This window comes from Parus major, chromosome 11 (genome assembly GCF_001522545.3).
Source record: "Parus major isolate Abel chromosome 11, Parus_major1.1, whole genome shotgun sequence".
In the NCBI taxonomy this organism is placed as follows: Eukaryota; Metazoa; Chordata; class Aves; order Passeriformes; family Paridae; genus Parus; species Parus major.
Window position 1 is genome coordinate 11,864,591 of NC_031780.1, and position 25,894 is coordinate 11,890,484.

Sequence of the window (25,894 nt, forward strand, 5' to 3'; positions counted from 1 at the left end):
GGACACAGCGGGGACACGGGAGCGGCACTCCCGGCCAGCGGCGGGCGCAGGCGGGGCCGGCACTGCCCCCGTGCGGCCGCAGAGCGGGAGCGGCCCGGCCGCAGCGGCGAGCACAGACAGCATCATCACCCTACCGCTCACGGAAAACCCAGCTTCAACAAACCGAGCCTCGACAGCAGCTGTTTCCTACAAATAGCTTCTACACCTACTTTTACAAGCGTTTAAGGATTTCTCAGTAAGATAAAAACTTTAAAATTACTTCAATTGACTTAAATAATTCCTTTTGTACGCCCAGGACTTATCGCTGTTTTATTTATTTGTTATTGCTAAAACACTCAGGTAAATAAATAAATTTATAAAAAGGTAAACCTACAAATGCTGGATAGGAGTTAGTGTTTTTCTAGACACAAAACACACAGAAAGTGAGAAAGTGGAAGCTGTGGATGCAGCAGTGAAGCTACAGCATTATTCCAGGAGGAGCTGCTCACTGGGGTCAGTAAGGTGGTGCACTAAGCATTTAAAAATAAAATCCCCCCAGGAAAACTCCACGTACCTATAGCTGTTTTCCAGTGGTTTTCCCTTACAGCATCCGGTGCTAATTGGTAAGATACAGGTAGTATTCTTATGAAAAGGATTATTGTAATTCTCTGATTTTATACAGTACAACAATTCCTAAGTTACCTAGAAATTCTGAAGGAGTAGAAGAAATTTATAAACATAAATCCTGCTGTAAGCACACGAAACAAGGTAGTTCACCCTCTATTCATGCTTTTTCATGACACTCGCACATTTCCAAGCCCCAAAGAAACGAATAGAGCCATAAGAATAATATTTTTAATTAATATTAATACAGAAAGAGCACATAGTACATTCCTTTCCAGCAGCAGCTCATTCAGCCCTACCATTAGAAAAAAAAAATAAAATTAAGGCTAGTTGAGGGCAACCTGATCCAATGGTTTGTTTCCCTAATGCCTTCTTGGAGACAGCCTTGTAAGCTTAAGAGACTATTTGTGCACAAAACATGGGATGTTTATTTAGCCAAACATCAAGAACAGATAAAAACATGCTTTGTTACAGTGGTAAAAATACACAGAGCTTTCAAGCTGCTTTTTACACCAGCTCAGTTGGGAAACCTCACCAGTCTGGTGTGCAGCACGGTGGTGCCTTGGAATTGTATGGAACAGGCAATTGTCAGGGATCATGGTGACCACGCTCAGCTACTCAGTGGAGCATAAAGTGCACGAGAAAAATAAGTGCATTGAAATGAACCATTTATAATCAAGAGCAATTCTTGTTACACACAGTACTTGCTTAAAATGGGAATCTCACAGGCTGTTCAGTACAACACAGTATTACAATTTTCAAGAGCACAGAATCAGTATCACATATTATAAAGACCTTTACTAAACATAGATATTTTTGCAATTTTTTCTCCAATTATCTCCCCCACCCAACAACAAGTCTTCTGCTGTAACTTATGGTGGGGTTGGTTGGGGTTTTCTTGAAGGACTTTGTTTGCTTGAGTAAATCTGTAAGGCATCACCTTTAGTTAATACCTCCTCTTTACCCTCTTCAAAATCAGCAAGGATTTAGTGGCACAGTGATTTATTCTATTTTGAACCACTAGTTCTAAAAATGTTTAGCAAAGCAGGAAAGTTGTATGGGGTGAAGGTTTTTTCCCCAGTTACAAAAGTTTATGTCCTACGAAACTTTACATTTTTACAGGCTGGCAGGAACTGTGCCATCAATGTATTTTCCTACTCACAGGTTAAGGCCATTGTTAGCAGTACTTATGAGCCAAACCATGAAGAATGATCTAAGTGCTATTAATTTGAGAGGATATTTGCCATATTTAAAAAAAAATAAAAAATAAAAGAATTGATTGGGAGATTTCCAGATGCATTAAACAATATAAATGTTGGGTGCTTAGTCACTGGAATCTTTGGGCATTACAGTTAACAGCAGTAGATGCTTAGAATGCAAGCTTCAAAACAGCTTCTTCAAATCCCCTACAAATATATGCTGAAGGCTAAAAAACACCCAGAAAACCCCACCTTTTTTACCTTTGCATATAAGTTATTTTACAAATTTCCTTTCACAGTGAAATCACTTTTCTGTTTGTATACTCGTTTCTGAGAAAGGAAATAAAATTGGGGTTATTTCTGTAACATTTAATTTACATTGCCAGATCACCTCTAATGCAGTGCAGTACAGCACACAGCAATACATTTTAGATTAAAAGAAGACTCCTTGATTGCCAAAACAAATTTTTTACATGCTATAGAAGACATCTCTGCCCTCTTAAGTGGTAAACAACAAACTAACCATGTAATCATACAGTGCTTGCAAAACTATTTACCATTTTGCAATAATCTATAGTACAAAAGGCAGGGTGTAAAGCACTGCCTTTCCAAACACAGTATTTGTCACAAAGAAGTGTGCACAGTAAAGAGCATTCCCTACATGTCCCACAGGAAGAGTCCACATTTCTTTTCCACTGAAAGGCCAGAAGCTTGAAGGCAAGAAGCCAAGTTCATTTACACTTATCTATGTATTAATTAACTTCTGCTAATCAAGTATGTATCCTGAAAAGCTGGATACTTTCCACTTGTACAAAAGAGTGGATATTTTGCTACAAGATTACTCATCTAGGAAACTATAATATGGCTGCCAATTCCAATCCTCTCCTCTGGCCATAGCATGCCCAAGGCTGTTCTCCAAGCTTAGGCAGGAACAGGGAACTATATGTAATGAAGCTGAGGGGTTTGGAAAGATCACACCAGTGGAAGAGATATGAAATGAATGCACTGGGAAAGTCCTAAATAAATCTAGGGCTAGGGAAGAGAAAAAATCCAGACATTCAGACTGGTGTCCTGTGTACAGATTTGTGCTCGGGTCTTGTTTGGTCCTTGTTCAAAGGGGTCATGGCTTGGACCTCCATCCAGGTTGGGACACAATGGGCCTGGTTATAGAATCCATCACCTAAAACCTACTGGATTTTTTCATGAGAGAAAGTCATCAAGAGCTCTGTACTGAAACAGAAGAGTTTTGCCAAGGAGCACAGCCTGGATAAATAAGGCAAGGGAATATAAAGCCAAGAGACTCTCCCAGGCAAAAGCAACAGTGACACTTCTAATAACCTTGTTGCTCTTGAGAGTGAAAGATTAGAGCACACTTCATGCAAAGGCTAATGGAACAGATCAACCCCCTCAGCACCCCCTGCTTCACACAGATTAGTCCTTCAAGCAGTTTTCAAACCTCTCTCTACTACTGCTCTATGGTAGTGTGTCCCAAAGAAAGACTCTAGGTTCTCCAAGAAAAACAAAGTAACCACACTTTCTACAATAAGGGACCAGTCTCCATTGCCTTTAAAACAGCGGCTTTTGCAATGTGGCTTTTCCTCTGTCATATTTTGTTATCTCTTCCCTTCTACAGACTTGATCCCAAAAAGGAAGTTTCCATATAAAACAGCTTAAGAGCAGAAAATGTACAGTTCATATAGATGCAATTTGTACAACCAGATGTTACTGTATATATAGAGTTGTATGTTTGCTAGTCAGTGTAGACAGAAGTAGCTAAAAGGCAACTAAAACAACAGTATTTAATTGCAAACAGGAACTAACAGACTTCAAAGTACTTTACATTAACACAGGTTTTGCAGCTTTTCAAGTTAGTTTTCATCAGGTACTTGGTATTCATTAAAACTCTCATCTACCTTTATTTATAGTTTCAGTTTTCCAGGCAGAGATTTTTAATATTCTTTTTTTAATATTACTAATCCTGAAATGAAGAGTCAGATGTATAATATATTCCCAAGCAGTAGCTTAATGTACTGTAGAAAAGTCAGTTTTGTTTACCAAGGACTAGAATTCACTTCAGTAACATTCCCTGAGGCAATCCATGATTTTATTGTTTTGTCCTGGAATCATTTGTGTACAGTTGCTGTTCTGTTCCAGAGTGCTTTGTTTCTTTAAAAATAGACACTTAGAAAAAGACATCTGTTAACTTTCATTGCTAATTTTATATTTTAGCAATTATGCTTCCCCTTAATACCCTCTTCTTTTCCTCTCTTTCCCTTCCAAAAGTTAACAACACAACAAGTCTGTGTGCTTGATTTTTGCAAGACAGGGATTCAGATCTTTAAATTAATGTTAATTTTTGGAATGGAGAAGAATATAGTAGATAACAGAACAGAGTATGCAATGAGCAGTCTAAAATTTATCTTACTCAAACTGAAGTTACTCTCTCTTTGAAAGAGAATCTATGGTGCTAAAAAGATCAGGGGTGAGGAGACATGGTGGCAGTAGAGAAACACATGACAGTCATCATCCCTGTCCACAGAAATGCACTGAGATAAAACACTGTATCCTTACATTCCCAATGGACTAGAGGAGATTTCTCCTGATATAATTTCACCTTTAACATTTCAAAAAAGCCTGTGTATCATCAATGCACTTAAAGCTTTTAAGTTTTAGTAACTTAACTTTGTTTATAAAACAAACACACACAAGCACACTTCCTAGAGTGCAAAATGCTTAAATACTTCAGTGACAGAACTCCATGTGTAGTTTTTGGAACAGTAAATCCTCTTGATGTCAAAGTCAACTTCTTCCATTGCCAGCAACGGTTGCATTGAACTACCCAAAACTGCAGCAAACCCCAAGTGGGTAACTCTGTACTGTCTCTTCAGTTCTGCAGAGATCCTGGTTCATTTGTATAAACTCATTGTTGGACTTTGATACATGCACATGTAAGCATCACAAAGCAGTCTTCGTGCACAACCTTGGATTTTCCTGGAATCCAGTGAGTGCAATTCTTCTAGGGACATCTTCAGGTATTCACCAACTTCTGGACATGGCGTAACTTGTGGAATGTTGAAGCCATTCTGACCTCCTTTTAAACCATAAGGAAAGGAGAAGCAGATTAGGAGAGCATTTTACATATATTTGCTCTTCATAACATAATTGTATTATGACAACATCACCAGTTCTTGAAAACACCTTCTAAAAAACTTAAATATGCCGCACTGGACTGCTGCAGGGTAAACACCTATGAGAAGTGCATTGTTCAAGAAATCACAATCAGAATCAGAGTATCTAGTAGTGTTAACCACTAAACCACACCCACACAAATACTACACAAAACCAGGGAGAACTTTGGGTTTTCATTAAAACTAAATTCTGTATGACTTTAGGAGATTGACCTGGATACATAAACCACCTCACATGCACCGAATTTGTTAATAACATGACAATTGCTAACAGCTGATGAATTTATAAACCATGTCTGTACCTGACTTGGAAAGTACTGTTTGGTCCTGGCCATTTTCCACATAAAAATGAGCAAATTAAAACAACACAAGTATAGACATCCTGCTGTTTTTGAAAAGCTGAAGAAAAATATTTGCAACTAAAAACCCCCCTAAGATCAGCAGGAGATATTTCCAGCTTCTCATGTGATCTAAATTCCTGAAATAAAATGGTTCTTTACAAACATCAGTCATAAATATTTCAACCACTCTGAAATGAAGCTTGATTGTCTTCTTGCTGTTATAAGAAAGTGACTTTACTTCTGTAGCAGTTGCATTTTCAATAGAAGGCAAGATTCTTCTCGCCCTGCCAACTCACACTGTAACAGAGGGGTTCAAGAATACTTCATGCAAAAATTGTTAACTGTGTGTCTGACACTTCATCTATTACTGTTTTTATTAGGCACCAGAACTGAGAGAGTCCATATTTAAATGGGATCTGTTTAAAAACCAGTACCTGTTTTACTGGCATTTGTATTATTACAGGGAAACAATTTCCCACTGATAACTCTAAAAGGATTCAAAGGAATAGCATAGATGTTGTAATGTGTGACTATTTCCTTTATTCTAAAGACAGCTACCGTAAGTCATTGAAGAAAAAGTAATACAAATATTTGTATGCTGATAGTCATGTACATCAACTTAAATTTAAACTGGAAGTACATTCCTGAAGTTGATTATTTAAAATTGTCTCTGCCAAATTTGCAAAGCATAGAAAAATGTATAAGGAGTCCTGCTAAGAAACTTATGCAGTTACATCTGTACCATCTAATTACTAAGGTATCCAAATGAGGTGAAACTCAGAATATGCAAATCAGCAGCTGCCATGAAATCAATGCACTAAGGTAAGGCTGAGTCAAGATCAGTATCGCAGCATCGAGTACATCAAGTTCAATGACACCAATATCCCTAAAACTTTAGGAAACAGTCACTGAAATCTAAACTACAGATACAAAAACATAAGAGAAAGTGAAGAGAGTAAATGGGAGGTTACCATCCCGATCTGCCATGCTGTCAAAGAAGAGCCAGGCAGAGTCATCCCTGCCGTACTTGACGAAGGCCACGTAGTGGCTGGTCTCGATGCACAGCACTGCAAACAGCTCCATCTTCTGCGAGGGCACGCAGCCGTGCCGCCAGTCCCAGTCTGGCAGATCCTTAGGAAGTGACAATGGATTGAATTTATGACTCTGTCTCTTGGGATGAAGATGAACCTACAATTGAAGTGATATTTCAGAAAAGAAAAAAAACCCTGTAAGATTATTTGTTTCAGTGGCAGACAAAGCTAAAAAGAACATTACTGCTGAACAGAAGATTAATGGCGTTAGAGAAGGAACTGCAATAACAGCAGCTTGACTAAACATTTCTTCTTTTTTTCCACACCAGTGTAGTTCAATATTGCCCAGAAAATTCAAATCTATGGTTAGAAGGGAGGTCAGGTTTAATGCAACAGTTTTCTACTATGCTCAGATTTGAAAATAAACTATGACTAGGATCTTCATGCAATTGCCAAACAGCAAAACACAGCACTGCTGACATGAATTTATCAACTCTAACAAGGTAGCATGAACATAAAATTAGGATTTAAAACACGTGGTTACTATTTCTCCACTGTGTCTAGTGCTGGATCTGGCAGCTGCCACGCTGATAAACACATTGCAGGAGTTCCTGATCTGTCACCAAAGGAGACACCTTACTTGGTGGATGGCAGCTACACTGGTGCTGGCAAAGAAGTCTCACTATGCTCTTCTACCTTTCTTTTAATTATTGTAGCATTAACCATTTGGGTTAAACCCATGTGAATAATGAAGACAAGCACTTACCTGTGTATTGCACGTTTTACAGAACTGCTTGATTTTGCCAGCAGAAATATCAGTGTCTTCATAACACTCCCTGCACTCGTACATAGCGAGCCCTCTGCAGATCCGGCACTGCCTGGGAGCTGCATGGGCAACAAAGCTATTAGTCTCCAGGCTGGGGAGGCTTTGTTTTATAAGAAAAGGAATAGGAAAACAAAGGAGAACTATTACTTTAAATGGAGAATAACACTACATTAAAAAAAAAAAAGTTAAAATGAGATTGCTAATCAAAGAGAAATGTAATTCATTTAACTTCTCTTTGGTTCAATGTGGATTAAGAGTAAATGGTAAGTGGCAAAACAAGATGATTAAAATCAAGTGCATGAACAAGCAAAAACAGGCTTTTCAATCATGTTAGCTCTCTCATCATAGTGGTACTGCTACCTTAGCTCCTACAGCTGTTAACACCAAAAATAAGAAAAAGGAAAAAGCATAAGCTGATGGCCAAGGCAGTGAGAGAAAAGTCCATGGCAACTTCAGAGATTATTATTCTGATGAATTTTGGCAGTTTTATTAATTCTTATCTCAAATTTAAAACCAGGTGTCCTTCCTTAGGACAATGCAATCAAAAATTTGGTGGATGACCAATGTCAGAAACTATGTCACAAAAAGAAGTGATTTAATTCTGGCTATAAAATGCACACCCACAATATACCACAGGTGCACATGCTCATGTCAGGTTCCCTTCTAGTCTGATGAACTAATGAATCAATGAACTGCTTTGCTGCTAATAACTCAATTTTCAGTGCACTCCTGAAATAAGTTCAGTTGAACAGGTACTCAAGACTTAAGTAAACAAACAAAAGCTGTATTCTATACATTCTTTGCTACTAGAAATTAGAGCTTCTAATTGACATGAGGGTAAAAAAGCCTTCTACTCAGTAAACTTCCATTTCTGCTCAGCCTGAGCATCTCACACTATCTTGGCAAATACCTAAGGAAGAAAAACCCCAACAAATCCACCCAAAGTATCAGGAATACTTTCACTGTCACTCTCAGCAACTCTCTCTGTTATACAATGCAATGTTATATACTTACTGTCTTCAAGTAAGTCTGTTATATTTAATTCCAAGGAAGGAAAAATTTTATTGAACATTTTGAAGTCTTTTCCAAACCGGGGCATCTGGATAATCAGGCAAGAGGGTGCCTAGGTAAAATGCCAGAATATAATGTAATGAATTTGAGATAAATAACTATCTAACTTTGTAGACATTCTTCTAGTGCTATAAATATAGTCATGTTTTTTAAACTCACAGCCCACGGACAGAGGTATCTCTAAGTATTAGTCCTTAAAACAACTCAGCGGCAGCAGCTAAGAAGTTTTCTTTTACAAATTCTTTACCTAAATCACTTTGATCTGTTCAGCCAAAGAATACATATCATAACCTTAAATATGAACCTTCAAATATTTCTGTTATGTAGGCATCCTGGATCACTGACACAATATTCCCATTTCCAACATATCTGCATGTTTTTACACCAAATGCTACTTTTGTCCCATTGCCGAATGTACAGATATTAAGGTATGATCACTTCTAACAAGGCAACAGCTGTCACCAACCTCTGCAAACTTCAAGTTGCTGTTGATGAATGACCACTCTAGTAACTGCTGAATTGTTGGGACTCCAACTTTCTCATTTTTGTCCATAAAAATTTGATAGAAGTAACAGTCTTGTACTTTCTGACCTGGTGATCTAAAAACAGATGTAAAGAAAAAACAAAACCAAAAAAACAACAGATTCTGAAGCTCTACTGTAATGATGACTGTATCTTACTAAGAAAATAACATCTACATGAAAACAGTCGACAAAACATCCTCTCTGCACTGAAATACATTGTGCTTTAAAAAAAACAAACAAACAACACAGCCCCCTGCCCCCAGAAACAAAGTGCCAGGCAGTCAAGTATTAAGTTTGAACTGATTATGGAAAAATTTAAAGAAAAAAATCAGTGTGAGTTTCAGAGCATGTTTTAAAAACATATGCCTGTGCATGGCTGAACTACCAACTGAGAAATACTTCCTAAGCATCTGCATCAAAAACTCCAAGACAATAAAGCAGCTTTCACTGGAGAGACAATTAGGAATTTCAGTAATAAAATATCAAACGAAACAACAATAATTATCTTCAGTATGATGGGTTTAATGAAACATTTTCTCTAAATCAGGGCGATATTTACACCACTTCCTGCAGTGGGAGTGACACACAGATGGCTAATGTTGCTAGACTTGCTCTATAGTTAGCAGAGAACTCTCCAAAAGGATAATCCAAATTCAAGCCTGTCCAGCTCTATTTGTTAAGACTCTTTCCACACCTAGGCCAACTCTGAGGCACATTACCACGTAAACTGCCAATGCAAGCCATAGGAAGCACTCTGGAGAAACTTCTTCATCCCCACCAAAATACAAAAAAAAAAAAAAAAAGAGGGAAAAAACCCCCTTTCCATTAAACACACACATATCTACAACAAACCAATTATCCCCTTCACAAAACAAGAACCACAAAACCACAACACATTTTGTATGGATAGGAACACAGAATTAAGCTACCAATTTAAGTATGCTTTGAGGTCAGATGTTCAAAACTTAGTCAAGCAACAAGTACCAATGTTTTCAGACTGTGTTTCTGTTAAATAAACATAGCTCTGATGTATTTGGGAGGAGATCCTCAAATGGGCAATTTAACCTCCTCTGGAAGTACAAAAGAAAGGATATAAAAGATGGTGCTCAGGTTGAAGAAATGGTTTTTACTACTATAGAGAAAAAACATACAGGACTAACTAGCTTCTAACAGCAAAAGGAAACCATTAGGTAGGAGCTGTTTCATATCAGCATCAAAAGTTTCTGGGAACTTTCATCAGATTTGCTATAAACTGTAACCTCCTCCCATCCCAGTCAGCATTTAAGGCAATGTTGATTTTTAGAGTATTCAGTGGCTGAGAGGATTCTAAAAGCATGATGCTCAGTGGTACCACTACTAGGAAGAAAGGAGACTTTTGAATCACCCTTGAGGACTTCAGGTATGTGCACAATACACACAAATTCTGCTGCTAAAAGCTGAATTGTGGAACATAAATTTAATTCTGTGTATGGCAGAGACATGAAAAAACCCTTGAAAGATGAAAGAAATAAGATGCACCTTATTTTCAACAGTGGCTCAACTCTTAGAATATGATGAAATAAAATATTCAGAAATTCTTCTGGATCTGGAGAGGGAAGAGAAAAAAGGTTTTGTTAGCATGCAAAATCAGACACATTGTTCAAGACTCACCGAAAGTGTAGGTTTTCAAAATTTTCATAGAAAAAAATCAAGTTAATTTTTATAGCTTTATTACCACAATATGATTATGACAAACGATGAATATTTTTTTGACCAACCTCTGCTTATTATTTTAGTGTTAAATGTCTCCAATAAAAGGTACAGGCTCAACAGGGTAACAAAACTTTTCAGTAAAATTAAAAAACATGCTCTGTATTTCAGAGGAATCCGCAGCACACAACTTTTCCAGAAGAAATAAAAGCTTTCAAAAGGAAACAGTGAATCTTCAGAGAGCCAGTGAGGAGCAGTGACAGTAACACAAAACCCACACAATTGTCCCAAGTTCATTTGAACTAGAGACCGAGTTCTCTAACCAAGAATGCAGCCAACAGCAGCTTCCCAGAGGACTGCTCTCCCCCACCACAGCTTACTGGTGTATTTCTCTCCCTGCCACTAACTGCAGTAAATACTGGTTCCAACGTTCAGTATTTACAAAGAAAGTAGTACTCTCTGGAATAAAAGCAAAACAGTTACATAATACAATGCTAATTAATCAATATATGTAGCAATAGATCAGAAAGTTGAAAACTTATTTTTCTATCATGATTTGAACGTTTTATTTCTTAAAATATTACATAACCATGGGAACAACGGTATGTTGTAGTGCTAAAGTTTATTCCTCAGGGATTACAGTGACAATTTGAAAGAGAACAAACCCCAGCCTTATCACAGTCTTCTCCACTGACTGCTAGAAGGGACTTCCAGGGGCATAGGAAGGCACTAAAAGAAATCCAGGCAGTGGAAAACTGCAGAAATTGTTCAGCTAGGGTTTCTTACATAGCCAAGGAAACAGAAAAGACCTTTCTAGCAGCCAGTGGTCACTCAGATCTCTGCTAGGGACTCTACTGCCACAGAAAAATATTTGGGTGTCTTGTTCTGGTATAATTATGTTGTAAAGTTCCTCAGTTCCTTCACATTAGATTCTTGTAAGTCTCAAAGAAAAGCAAACCTCCCCCATTACCTTTTTCCTCTGAAGTGAATCCTGATGCAGCCTCAACTTTTTCAAGTATTTTCCTCAGTTTCATTATTTTTGTAGCACATACATATCCATATCTAAGATAAATGGATTTAATAAGCTATTAGCTAGTTTGTGATCAAGTCAGAGAAGTAAAAAAAGCCAAAACCAACCACTTAAATACTGCAATACAGGTTCTCAAATTCTTCTTTAACTATCTGCAGATGGTATTTCTTCAAAACTACATACTGATTTCTCATATTTAATCTGACTCCCAGATTTTTTAATGTAGTATAAATTTAATGCAGTGCTCAATGTTCTTTTACAACCTTTAAGAGCATTCTTCATCATCAACTTACCAAAATAACTGTTTTCAGATTTGTCAGTCAATTACTTTTGATTTGTTTTCACTCTAATTTGCATCATTTCAGAATGTCAAAAAATAACAGCACTGTGGGAGTTGTTAACAAAAAAAAAAAAAAATTCAATATTTGAGAAAAACACACAGAGCTGCTCTGCTGACCTAAGCTGAGGCTCTGAGCATTCAAATTCATTTTCCCAAGTTTTAAGCATGGTAAAAGGACAGTAAGACATTCAGCCACATCAGGCACCTGATATTTCTGCTACTCAGTGTGTATCCTGCTTTCCTACCTGTTCCACAGACCCTGAAACATACCAGGCAAAGTGCCCACTCCCTGGCAAGAACAAGGCTTCAGGGACCAACGCTTTTATTCATCAAAATAAAAACTTTGTCAGAAGTTGTTCGGTGAGAGCCCACAGAATTTTGGAACTACAACTGTATTATTCACATTTTTGAAAAAAATTAAGCTTAAGAACTTAACATGGAAAATTTTGTTGCACCTCATTTACTCATTGTGCCTGACAAATTACAAAGGCCATATTAAGTTCTTTTAATGAAAGCTTTTTGGCCACTTGCAGACCACATGTGAAAAATAACGAAACTTCTAAAGCCCTGATAAATCCATTCAATTGTGAAACTCCATATAAGATAACCCAAATAATTTTCTGTTCAAGTACAATAACATAAAAAATGTGTAAAGATGAATGCTGTGAGCAAACAGAACTTGTATTTATCAACATTTTTGTAATCATACTTGCACTAATTTTACAACAGCTTTGTGCTGATCCATTCGCAAATAAGAAACTAGTGAAAATATTTATCACCAAACAATGAAAAATTCTTTCCAGTTATCACTGATTAAATTTGCTGAAAAGAAAAAGTAAAAATACTTAGAGAAAAATACACTGAGTAGCAGCAGATAGCCAAACTTCTCAGTTTGCAGGAATGCAAACACTCTAATTCACATTAGAGACCAGTTCTTGTCTCTACTTACATTCTCAGAGGATTCACAATCTCTGTCCGCAGCAGCTCCTGAGTCTCACTATAATACTCTACATCATTCATTTCTTTAGGTCTGAGTAGCACAGTGTCCAAAACAGAGCTAAAAGAAAACAGGCTACAAAGAAAAAAAGAAAAGGAGGGTTGTTTTGACTATTCAAATACCTGAGGAACATAAGACAAACCAAGCAAAGCCACAAGAGTTAAAGAACTAAACAAACTCAAAAAGAGACAATTATGGACAGGGGACAGAGCTGCACTAAATAGCAAAGTCCACTCCAACCCAGCATCCTTTCCTGCAGCAAAATGCAGAACCAGTTGCCCAGGCAGGATTCTGCAAAAACCTGCAAGAGGCATTTCCCCCCTCCACCCCTTCTCCTTCAACCTTCTAGAGGCCAGTGACTCCCTCAGACTAAACAAGCAGATCCACAAGGGCCAGTGCAGTTTGGGCATGACCAGCACTTCACTGCTCACACTGGGAGAGCTCAGGGACTGCAGCACAGGACACTGGGTGTGAATACTGCACAGGAATACACACAGTCACTCAAGCAAAGATCACATGTTCTGCATTTCTAGCATGAGATGCCACTATACAAATTATGAACTTACCAGAATAAGGTGGAGTCTAAGTAACAGGAGTTGTAATGCCCCTGGATACCTTTCTTCTTTCCAATCATTGTCTCTAAACCTTCTTTTTCCATTTTTGGAGGAGTGTTTTCTTCTACCACTTCACTTAAGTAACCTCCAAAGGCTGAAATTTTTTTTTTCAAAAGACACTTTAAAGCCTCAAATTTTATCCCCCTTGAGATTTTCCTATTAATGTTTTATAGCTAAGTTTCTGCCTTAGTGTAAGCATTCCTTCTCTGGACTAGAATAGCATTTTATTATAGCTGAGACTCACTGTCTTCCAGAGAGTGAAAAAGGCTTTAAATTCTACACTAGAGTGCTTCAGAAAGCCTGCAGCACTGAATTAATTTTATCCAGTAGGAATTAATTTCTCTTTTCATTACAAATGCCCTGTTCACACTATTTTACAAGTATCAGACACTTTTCTTTGCTGTTTTCCCAAACAATACAATGTGACCCAAGAAATCTAAAATACTTGAAGTTAGGGAAAAAAAGAAGTTTTTCACCACTAACTTCCATCATAAAAATACATGCTTTCCTTTAATATTTAGAGAATAAAATAATTTGATGTATAGATTATAGAAAAATAACTGCCTTCATTTCTTTTAATGAAATCATAAAATGCTAGGGTTGCAAATACCATTTTCAGCAAGATTGTTTTACAACTTCTAGAGTAAAAAGTGTACAGCATAAAAAATTCCCAGAATTTTATGACTTTTCTTTAAATATATGATCATTTTCTTGTTTTAAAGCATTAAAATATAATTCAAGAATCACTATATTCTGTACAGGCTAATCTGCTATTCATTAATCTCAATTAAGTAATATCTGTACAGATTTCCAAGTGCTCAATACAAAGAACTTATTGAAGGAATGAATGAAACCAAAGCCCTGGCCAGTTCCCAGGTGATGAACAAGAAATAAGCAGAAGGTCAGTACCTAGAGAGTTGCAGCGCTCGATCTGGTTGGAAACAGGCTGGAGTGAGGCAAACCTGGAATCTGGCCTGCAGCTTTTGAGTTTAACAAAAAGAGCTTTCTTTGGAGCACATGTGAAATATCGAGTTCCTTTAAATGTTCCATCTGTACAGCCTGCACATTCATCTTCCTGAAAATTCAAGTGAGAATTCATTGTTTTTCTTATTTCTACAATTCTGCAGTAAGACATTTGATAAAAGTATCTACCCACAAGTCACCCTTCTGCTACTCTGAAGCATGATACACACAGTTTCTGCAATCCAGTATCCAAAGCCTCAACTGAGGTGTTGTCTAACAGGAATTTTTGAGATAATTAAGATTTGCATGTTTCTTTCTTCATGCTTAAACCTTCACTCCATCCAAAATAAAAGAAAAATTCCATCAGAAGCAGCATGGGGGAGGTAGGAGGAGAGACTGAATTTAACCTGGTCCAGATTCCTTCTGTAGTTAGAAAGAGCTTTTAACCACTTAATTAAAAGCACTGAACATGGGGTATTGTGAACAATTTCAGTGTGATTTGGCTGCACAAGTAAACTGCCGGCTTCAAAACACACAAAATGTACAGTAAGTGAGACAGCACAAACTAGGAATGAACAATAACGAGCTGCTATCTTTGAGAACAGGATTTGAGGTACATTGCCTGCTTACTAACCAGGGCTTTATGCAGAAATGCACAAGTGGCACCCTAAGGAGCATGCTCAGAATGCCTGTGGCAAGCTATGGCTCCAACTTCACCTAAAACACCCACAAGGATCAGGATTTCTTTGTAACAGCTGGAATTCCAGTCACATTCTCACATATTTTGCTTGTGTTTTACATAATTTTACACTGCTTTATATCATATTTTACTGAACATTATCCCAAAATAAAGAACTTCATCTCCTTAATTGTGTAAACATTAATTTAACTGATATCCCATCACAACCTTGGCAGCAGCTGCTACAGAGGGACTGTCAGTACACAACAACAATTCATATTTGAGGCAACTCTGGGTTTTTTTCACAAAGGGCCCAAAGAAACACATAATGCACATGGCTGTCAAATCAACAATATCACTACTGTCAATTATCTTACAGCTCTGACAGTCATCACTCTGCCTGTTTGCTCTTATGCAAACAACAGAAAACTATATTCAACAATGACAACTACAGCTAGAGAATTTTATATAAATTTCCACTTAAAGGACCTTTAAATTTAATTTTTCAATTACAATCTCCATAAGGTAAGCAAAGGACACTTCCTTAAAGCAAGAAAGTGATCAGTCTGACAAATTCCTTTGCCCACTGTGATACAAACACATCTCAGAGCCTACTAATAGGGTAAGGTGTAGGGCACCATAAAATGAGAGCTTATCAAAGAATTTAGCTCCAAACTTGGCAACCTGCTTGGGTAAATCCTCCAGACTGACTGCTTTTGCAGCATATACAGGCACCAGCTCTGAGAAACAAAACTAGTAATTAACATTACTGTGAACTAGAATTTATATTTACCAGTTCCAGTCCTGCTAATACTTCATTTACTCCAGGGGGCTGGCCAATCCAGCGGATTACTCCATAGAAAGGAGGATTTTCTTTAACTTCAGCCAAGGAACCTGCTTCAAGACCATGTGAGTTTCCAATTGGGCTTGCTGCTGATGGACTTTCTTGGGTAGCTGTGGTATTCACATCACCCATGACAGACTGAACAGATAAAGAGAGAGGACTATGTCCAATAGTACCATTAGTACTTGTTGTTTTTGTCAAGCTAAAGGGGAGGGAGTGAAATCTGTTTTCTGTAGACACAGAGTTTGTTAAAGGTGGTTGCAGTGGTGGTGAAGAATGCCCAAATCCAGAAGATGAATCAGTAAGTGACTTTGAAGGGTCTTCAGCAGCTGTTAAAATCAAAACCAAGACGTTAGTAAGTGTTGGGGGTTTGTCGCCCTGTATTAAAAAAGGAAAGACTTGGCTCTCAAACCAGCAATGTCTGATGTAATAGGTGGGAAGCACTAACAGCTAGGGACATTTAGGAAGACTTTTGTCACTTGGCAACACTGGAGACACAAAACTGACTGAGCAGACACTGCTGCAGTGCCACCACTTTTACCACAAGCAACAGAAATGAACAGCGCAGAGAAAGGAGATGTTAGAAACTACAGGAAGGTTTAGATTGAAATCTTTTTACTTCATCCTCACATGAGGCTTCTTCTTTGAACATGAGTTAACAGCTCCAAGGATTATGACTGTAGGGGCAAAACTAGAAAGAGCTCATTGGTCACTGTGACTGAGGAAATTATTTGGTTCACAGATTATAAAGACATAAATAATTGCTTGCAGATACGATTTGCAAATGGAAAAGTGCTTATTCCACTGACTATCACAACATACTTGGTTCTAATACAGAGAATCCATCAGTGTCTATAAAGAATAAAGGACTTAAATATGTCATGAGCAACGCAGTGCCTGACAAAAGAGATACATGGAACAGCACAAGCACTCTGTGTCTTCTCTCATCTCTCTACACAGTCATAGAATACCCTGAGTTGGAAGGGTCCCCCATACAAAATTGGTATTCACAGAACAAAAGCCTCTTCACCTATTCTCCCCATGCTGTTTCATTAAAAGAAGCTAATGTCTCAAAAAATGTTAAAAAAAGACAATCATTAGAGAACCAAGAACAATTTTAACCCATTTTCTTTTGTGGTTCAAGGAATTGAACCTGCTGCTACAGGTTTCTGGTGTAACTTAACAGTTTAGTATTTACCCCTTAAGCCAGTCAGCCACACTTTTCTAAAGTTTAGCAGGAAAAAAAATAGGTCTGGAAGCAAATCAAGGTATATTGATCCTTCAAGTATGTGCACTCATACTCTTAAAAACCAAAAGAGAGATTTTACAGAAATTATTTTTTTAAAATACAGAAAAAAAAACACATATACTTAGATAATTTCCCCACTCCCACTTCCAGACTGATTAGCTGGCATGGCAGAATGTTACAGTTCCCTTGGATCTGTAACACAGATACAAAGACAGATGAAATACAATTACTGTGTATACTTGGCTACAAGGAATACTTCATGTCTTCCATCCCAGCCTCAACTTTTATTTTGCCTGTGAAACACGTGCAATCCAACAGAACTGCACGTGAGTTGCCAAGAACAATCTCCAACATGCAGAATAAAACCACAGGTCACACCAAGACAGAGAACATTTTCACAGGGGTTTCAAGATGCTTTTTATGGTGTAGTATGTATTCCACCATGACAACACAGTCCAGCTGTTCTATATTTCATCTCATCCTTGTTATACTTGAAGAACATAATACACTCTAGCTTTGTTTGGTGGGTTTTTAAAATAAATATATAAAAAACTATCCTCTCTCTTTACCTTCATCAATATACCACGGGGATTTTGTTTTTGTTTGAGGCTGAGAGTCAACTGATGAGCCATTTAATGTGTAGAAGACTTCAGATCTGCTTCTATTTCCAGGTTCAGAGGTAGATCCTGGAAAACAATATTTTATTGAAGAGATTAATCTCTTTACAAAAGATCACCTACACTCTTATCTCCGAGTAAAAATTTGTTACTACGCTTTCAAGAAGACATAACTGCCTTTCCACAAAGGAGCAAACTCTCCCATCAAGGCTAGCACAGTTCTAAGCTTATGTATCAAGGTAGAAACCTACACCAAACCAATACACATTCTGAGCTGAAATCTCAGGTTACCAAGCTGAAAAGAAGGCAGAAAATACCTCTCAGGAGCAAATTTTTCATGACTATAAACCATGGATATAAGAAGGAATTTGCAATACTGTTACAGTAGGTGGGTTTTGGTTTTAAAGCACTAAAATTTCACATAAATTACTGGTTCAATTCCAATTCTATAACTTGTACCAACATATAACCACAGTTACTACAGTGAAGACCATCTCTGGCAGCATTTGATGCCAGGTAAAATGACAACTTGCAGAATATACTGCCATTAGTATTCTACTGGCCAATGTAGCCACTAGTAAAATCAAAAGACACCAAATTCTTATTTCTGCCTTTAAAAAAAAATTTTAAAAATTGCTTCTCTCTCAGTTTGGTTTTGTTTGGTTTTTTCCCCTGGGAGGGTTTTCAGAGCTGAACAAAAACAGACTCAAGGAAGTTTATGTTTTGGGAATTCAACCCAATTGGGGATTCAATTTGAATCATAGCAAAATTAATACAATCACTATTAAGTAGATCTGCTCATAGGCTAAAAATTTCGAAGTTGCTACTTTTGCAAGACCAGAGACACCAATATTTATTAAAAACCAAAACAAAACAAACACACACCACACTTCCAAAGAAACAGAATGCAGCCCTGACCTCGTGGTACTAGACAACTAGGTAATATGGTCTTGAATTTCTGCTAAACCTCAAACTCTTTTTCATGAAAATGAAGGCAGTTTGAGCAGTCTTAATTTAAACTGTTTACCATTTTTATCATGTTTAAATAAATTCATACTAATACTCTGCTTCAGAGAATTTAACTTTTCACTACAGTTGAACTTGATGATCTTAAAGGTCTCTGCCAACCTTAATGACTGAACTTGACATGTAACTGAAATCATACATCAACTGATAGAAAAGACAATACTTTTTTGCAATACATTACAATACATTTTGTGATCTTACATAAGTAAAGAAAATCCCTTCCCATACATACCTATCGCCTTTGGCTTACTATGATTGAACAAGCTTTTGTCACCACTTCTTGAGGTATAGGCAAGCTTGGGAGGTCTCCTGTCCTGTGACACAGTCTCTGAGATATGGTAGATGAAGAGTATTAGCTTCCCTTTTCTATGTTTTCACTCTGTTACACAAAGTTCACCTCAAAACATAACTGAACAAAGCTCTGCCATCACAAGCTTTAACACTGAGAGGAACAAAGCCTTGTTTGGCACATTTTGTGTGTATACAATCTGCTTTCATCACATCACCAATTGCTTGCTGCAAAGTCTACCATTACTTCTTGAACATATCAAATAGGTTGACTTCACATCCTTTAATGTATGTATGTATTTCCATTATGGGAAACAGACACAAGAAATTTTAAGTTTTCTTCTATCAACACATCTACAATAAATTCTCTTTTCAAAAAATGGAGAAGTCCCCATGGATTCTCCAGAGAAGAGCAGAACATTCGTGCAAAAACATGCATGTCAACTAAACTAGCAAATAGAAGGCAGACATAACAAAAATCAGTCAATAGAAGTGTGAGAGCAACAATTACAGGCTCATTAGAACGTGCCCAGAGATAGTGCCCAAACAAAAGTCTCATACAAACTTTTCTTTCTTCAGAAAAGGAATCAGGGAACTGTAGTTGTTACAAGTTAACACTATTTAGTGAATTAGTGCAGTGAATTTTTCCAGAGTCTTGACAGGCATTTCCAAGTATTTACTCCTAGAATGCATACATAATCCTGTCAACACCTTTCAAGCACAGAAAGAACAGCTTTCTGATCAAGATATTGGAACTCCAGGAGTGAATTGAACAACAGTCCATTGAAAAGATTCCCATTACATATTCATGAATATTACAGACTGCATAGTATTGTAAATACTATACAATTTGACAGGAATTTTGTTCAGTATTAAAGCTTTTTTACCAGTAACCCAAAAGAGGGTAAAACTGAAGAGAAATGTAACAGAGAAAGTAATTCAAGTGAATTTAGGATATTAATTCTGCAGTATTGTTTTAACCATGTAACTGTGCCTAGGTGGAGAATGTCCTAGATGTTATCAAAGTCTGCCTTCTGGTTAAGAAAGCAGGGCATACCTGGAATAACATCATTGATATGCAAAAGAAGTGTACTTTCAACACTTGCAAAACTGCACAGCTGTATTCCATTATATCTTCCATCCCAGTTTCCAATCGGATTATCCTAAAAATAGAAAAACACATTACATGCATCCCAAAAGAAGATTTACATCATACTGAGTACACACATATGTCTTTAGAAATATAAAAAGTAGGAAAATGAAATGTTTGACAACATCTGCTTTTTCCTGTAACTAATTTTGCATTTAGACTAGCCAAACATTAGTTTTTAAAGACAAAAGCTTAAAACATTATCTCTTGAGAGACAGCTCCTACTTTAACAAGCATTTTTCTTCTAAAAACATTATTGGTAAACAAGCAAGAGCAATTCCACTGCATTTTTAGGGAACAGGTAATGCAACCAAGAAAATGGAAGCATCTAACCTACAAAACCGGAACAATTTTGAAGTACCAAAAATTTAAAAGCCGTTCATTTTTAAAATTTCATGTTGCTAGAAATAATTTTTAAACACAAGCTTCACATTTTCTTGAAAAATCAAATTTTGTACTTGAAACTCACAATTTTAAGGTTGAATAAAGTCAAACAAAACAGTTACATGAAAAAAAAAAGGTTTTAAAAATGGCTAACAAAAGAAAAAGACATCCAGCCTACTTTTTTAACAGGCAGAAGAACAAAGCCAGTCTCACAAGACGAACACTTGACTCCATGACTTCAAGACTGACACCTAACATGGCAAGTAGCTCAGTGGAGGCTCCTCAGAGTAAGCAGAGCATTTCACCTGAACTGTTTAGCATCAAATATGACACCATTTACCTGATGCCAAGAAACAATTACCACCAAGGGCATCTCTGAACACAGTATTTATTTCCCATTTTAGGTCAGCCTCCGCTGAAGTAGCTTGTGGATAATGTTTCTTCTTCTACATGCATGTCATTCACTAGCTAACACACATGCAGAAGTTATTAAAGTCAGATTATTTTCTTACCATGTCCACTCCAACAACGTATCCTAAACTTTCGTTTCCTGGTAAGACATCACAGAATATAACTGTCCCATACTCTATACTCTCTCCTATCTTCAGAGAAACCCTGGAGTTGATCTCCAGAGGAGGAAGTTCTACCTGCATTGCGTCAACTGGAGCTGCATAGTCACTTTCCAGTTCATTGTCATCATCTTCCACCAGCTCCAGTTTGTCCAAAGCAACAAAAACCCCACAATCCTCATCACATCTGAAAAGCTGCTTGCCTTGGTACTGTCCATCAGTAAAGCCCTGACCACGACCTTCTTCCTAAGTGTTGGAGGAGAAATAAGAGGAATAAAAAAAAAAAAAAGAAAGAAAAAAACAAATGATGTATTTTGTGAAAAACAGACTACTAAAAGAGCAAAAGAGCAGTAACATAATCCAGTGTTTTGGACAAACTGCACTAAGAATTTGCCTGATGCACTATCGTTATTGAGAGAATTCTGTCGTCAGAATCTGTGGCAAATATACAGACTGTCGATCTTCAGGGAATAAAGAGCAAGATGTCACTAGATTAGAGAGTAGCTGTAGGCAGAAGCCTTTATACTCAGAGAAGCAGAGAAGTTTTTTTCAGGTGCAAATTTTGCTTCAATTATCAAATTTTTATCATATCAAGACAAGACTACTTCATACTAGACATAATGCTAAACATTCAAAAATTCTACTTATATGCCATATAAAGTGAGATGATTTTCAGGAACACTTGAGCCTGATATTCCCTGAGGTTCTCAGTGGGAATTACAAAGAGGTCAGGAAAAGTTTAAAGAGAACTTTGAAAAATATACTCCCACAACAAGAGGAGAACTTTCCTGAACCTAACCCTTCAATAGCTTATGGTTGGCATTAATTTTTCAGAAATACCTCACAAGAAGCACACAACAAATACATTCTCTATTTTAACTCGCTGCCATTGGACTTATAGGGATCTACAAAAACAGAAGCCCTGAAATTCCATCCTGCATTTAGGGACTGTATCCTGACACAAGAAAACAAAGTACTCAACAGAAATCTGAGAGTCAGATATTCACCATGATAGGGATGTAAGTATTTTTACCCAGAGAAGTTGTGGATGCCCCATCCACGGCAGTGCTCAAGGCCAGGATGGATGGAGCTCTGGGGAAACTGATCTAGTGGAAGGTGTCCCTACCCATAGCAAGGGTTTTGAGACTAGATGATATTTAAGGTCTCTTCCAAGCCAAACCATTCCAGGATTCTATGAATTAAATTTTTCTGAGCTAGAGGACTCAGAGTATGTTCAAGTCCTTCTTCCAGCCCATGCACCACATCAAACTTCACTTAACATGGAGATTACAAGGCTGATATGATATGGCACGTTCACATAAAAGCATTTATGAGAAGATTGAAGGTAACAGATCTTAGGGGTAATATGCTTCTAGAAAAAAAAATTATCAGGGCTTCCTCTTTATACTGAAGATATATTTAGCTCACCTCATAAAGTATATCTGATACTACCCCTTAGCAAGTAACTTACCAGCAACTCTACTCCAAAGTATATCCCTGTTAGGGACCTTTCTTGCATTAAGGGTCCTCTGAAGCGAACAACTCCAGGGTATTTCTCTTCTCCTGATCTCAGCTGTACTCTAACAGGTGAGCCAATATCTATCTGGACGCCTTTAGCTAACCTGCTTTTGCTTTTAAACAAACTGTATCTTTCCTCACAGTTAGTAATAGCCAGAAGCAACTCAGCTAGTTTTTCATTTATTTCTATAACATCCTTCTCATCCACAAACAGGATTGCATGTGGTTGTTCCAGAATCTTTAATCCAATCTGCAGTTTCTTGCCTTTACATGGAATATTTCTGGAGTGCGCCACAGAAGAACGGTCTTGAAAAAACTGCCCAATGCTACCTTTGGGTACTTTCAAGAGCTTTTGAGTCTGCTTGTCTATGACACTGCATTCTTGGAGAAGCAAGTAAAAAATCCGCTCTTCCCAGTAGGATGAACTTGCTTTTTCTTGACTCCATAAGCCTGAATTCATTGTGATTAAAACTTTAAAAGCTGCACAGAGATCTTCCAGAAAAATAAGCTCTTGATTTCTGTGCAGTGGTCTTTCCAAATTCTACTGGGGGGTCCAATCTTTGTGGAACAATGCAATATTCATTTTGCAAAGAAACACATTTAGAGCAGGAAGCCTAGAATAAAAAGAAAAGAAAGAAGGACAAAATTGAATTGGGTAAGTACAGTCAGTCTTAAATAAAACATAAAACAATTTAAATCTGTGACCAGACTCATTCCTCATACAGATCAGGGTTCAGCAAAATGCAAGGCAGTGACCACAGTCCCAGAAGAGCCACTGTACTGCTGATCATGGACAGAGCCATTTACCCATTTCTGCTCCTTATTGCTGTGAATTTCATTTCCTTCTTTAGTTCCTTGGGAAAAAAAAGGGTGGTGGAAAGCATGTAATGAAACGCAGAAAACAAAGAAGACACACATAAGTGAAAGCAAAAAGAAAACCTAAGTGCAAATGAACATAAATAAACAACCTGCTCTAGTTTACAAACAATATTTTACTGAAACTTTCCACTATGAAGCTCTTTTCCCATGATTAGTGACTACTTATTTCTGACAAAGTATATTGCATCTGTCATCCTGCATAACATTTTTTGATTTAGTGAAGCAGAAAATTGTGGTGACAAAATAGAGCAGCAGAAAATGGGAACTTTAGTAACTTATAACAGCCATTTCTTTAATAGAAATGGACAGTTTCAGTAATATACAATATATGAAAACCAAACTGTGCCAGCATTGCAACATGCAATTATCAGAAAAAGAAATTGGAGGCTCTTGTTTTTACTATTCTAGAAAGATAATTCACTTCAACAAATTAAGAAATACCTCACTTTCAGTTATTAATGGTGCATGGAGCAAACGCCTTAGTTAAACATCATCTTTAGGACTACAATTCACAACCATGAAGTGAAGAAGAACAAATTGAAAATTCTTCTTTGAGCATATGTGTCTATAGTTTTGATCATAGTGGATACCTGAAGAAAGATCTGCAGCACTTTAGCAGGATTTGTTCTTCTAAAGATGACAGCCAAAAGCAGTATACAAGTTCACAATGTATTGTCATGTAAATCTTCCTGTCCCCAATCAGTGATGCCACAGTTTGTACTCATTTAAAGGACAACCTCAACAACTATTTATATCTAAAGGCAAATAATCATTGTCCTTCTGCCTAGGTACCCTATTTCTCCACAACTTTCCTCTGATGGCATCCAAACAACACAAAAAAAAATCCATCACATCAAAATCTATTGCTATTTCTCCTACCCTGTTTGAACCCAGTTTCAGTAGCTATTAGAAAGCAATGAAATACAGTAGTCCTTCAATTATTTTCCTCATCTTTTTAAACAGAGAGTGTATTTAACAAAACTCTTTCCCCAAAGAAAAGCAGTAACTACAGACAAACTGAAATTTGGGCAAAGTCATCTTTCAGTCCCTACGAACTCACACATTCCAGTGCTTTTTTTTTGAGCCATTCCACAAAGTTTCTCAATCCCCAGTAGGCCGCAAATAAGTATCTCTGACATTACAGGGATCCTGATTTTTCCTACTTCATTCACAGAAATAATTAATTTTCATTTTAGTAAGTATGCATGGAAATAATATATTAAAAGAGAAAGTCTGTTCAACAGCTCAAAAAAGATAAATCAATTTTCTTAATAAACTTTATCATATCTATTTTTTATTAAGTACATCTTGTTTGCAAGTCCATTGCTGCAACAATACAATCTTCACATGTTTAGTAGTAAAGAATTCAGTGTGAAAACTTGTCAACGGCTGCATTTAGATTATGTAATAACTTTATGTGGTGTGTGGTCAGTCTTTCAAAGCCCTAGACACCCAGAGAAATGTTACTAAACCCACTGGCTATAGTACCAAAAAGCTTTCCTTTATTGAAGAGTTCTTCAAAACCTTCTTTTGGAATAACAGAAGTGACAAATTATTATTTTAAGAGCATAGAAAAGCTTGTTAAAAGAACATTAAGTTTTGGCAACATATCAAAAATACATTTACATACACCACTGATTTAAGGATTCTTTTTACTGCCATTTTCAATGGAATTCTGTGTGCAAAGTAAAATCTTTGCTGAACAAACAGCGTAGTTGTATCAGATTATGACCTGAATAAACTATTCACTGTTTATAATAAACCACTGTAAGATTAACTTGGGAACCAAGCAACTTAATCCTTACCAAAAGCCATCACTGCACTGTACAACACACCATCAGCTTCTACACTTGTGCAAACCCAAGAGTAGTTGACCACCAACATGGGCAATTTAAGTGTCAGAGCTTGTTCAGCAGCATCCTTCTATTCCACCTACTACCTCAATTTTTTTCTTGCTCAAAAGCTTTTGGGGAGAAATAGGCAAAACACAGTCATGACTGCAACACTACATATTTCAGAAAAAAACCCCGCATTCTAAAAACTGTCAGGGCTAGGCCATAAACTACCTAACTTCAAAGCTTCCCTAATTTCCTTTATTCCTCATTCGTGAGTCACTGTTGTCGCTACAGAGACATCTCATCAGAATAACAGTTTGCTCTGAAATTCAAGAACTCTCTTTCTACCCTGCAGGAGCCTTGGATGAACTATATGAAGATGTTTAAACCAGCTATCAGGTTTCAGAATGAACACATGTCTGTGGCTCTGATTCGGAGTA

At 37.2% G+C, this 25,894-nt stretch overlaps 1 protein-coding gene across 2 annotated transcripts; it reads right to left on the bottom strand.

Annotated features, from left to right (window-relative positions):
• Positions 1 to 816: 816 nt before the first annotated feature.
• On the bottom strand, positions 817 to 23,354 carry CYLD (CYLD lysine 63 deubiquitinase). 2 transcript variants are annotated; one of them, XM_019008033.1, is made up of 16 exons: positions 22,694 to 23,354; positions 21,301 to 21,468; positions 20,177 to 20,282; positions 19,064 to 19,159; positions 17,758 to 17,874; positions 15,889 to 16,268; positions 14,363 to 14,528; positions 13,406 to 13,547; positions 12,792 to 12,914; positions 11,443 to 11,534; positions 10,302 to 10,368; positions 8,726 to 8,858; positions 8,203 to 8,311; positions 7,129 to 7,247; positions 6,303 to 6,519; positions 817 to 4,893 (listed from the first exon to the last, which is right to left on the bottom strand). In XM_019008033.1, the coding sequence occupies exons 1-16, from the start codon at positions 23,198 to 23,200 to the stop codon at positions 4,709 to 4,711; spliced, it is 2,727 nt and encodes a 908-aa protein (XP_018863578.1). In that variant the 5' UTR covers positions 23,201 to 23,354; the 3' UTR covers positions 817 to 4,708. The 2 variants fall into 2 exon arrangements, with proteins under 2 accessions (XP_018863578.1, XP_018863577.1); XM_019008032.1 differs by having other exon boundaries at positions 21,166 to 21,468.
• Positions 23,355 to 25,894: the final 2,540 nt, after the last annotated feature.

Coding starts and splice junctions, on each gene's coding strand:
- CYLD (XM_019008032.1), bottom strand. CDS start 23,200: ATGAATTCAGGCTTATGGAGTCAAGAAAAAGCAAGTTCATCCTACTGG. Junction 17,875..19,063: donor TAGTAAGCCAAAGGCGATAG/GTATGTATGGGA, acceptor ATTGTTTTCCAG/GATCTACCTCTGAACCTGGA. Junction 4,894..6,302: donor CAGCATGGCAGATCGGGATG/GTAACCTCCCAT, acceptor ATGGTTTAAAAG/GAGGTCAGAATGGCTTCAAC.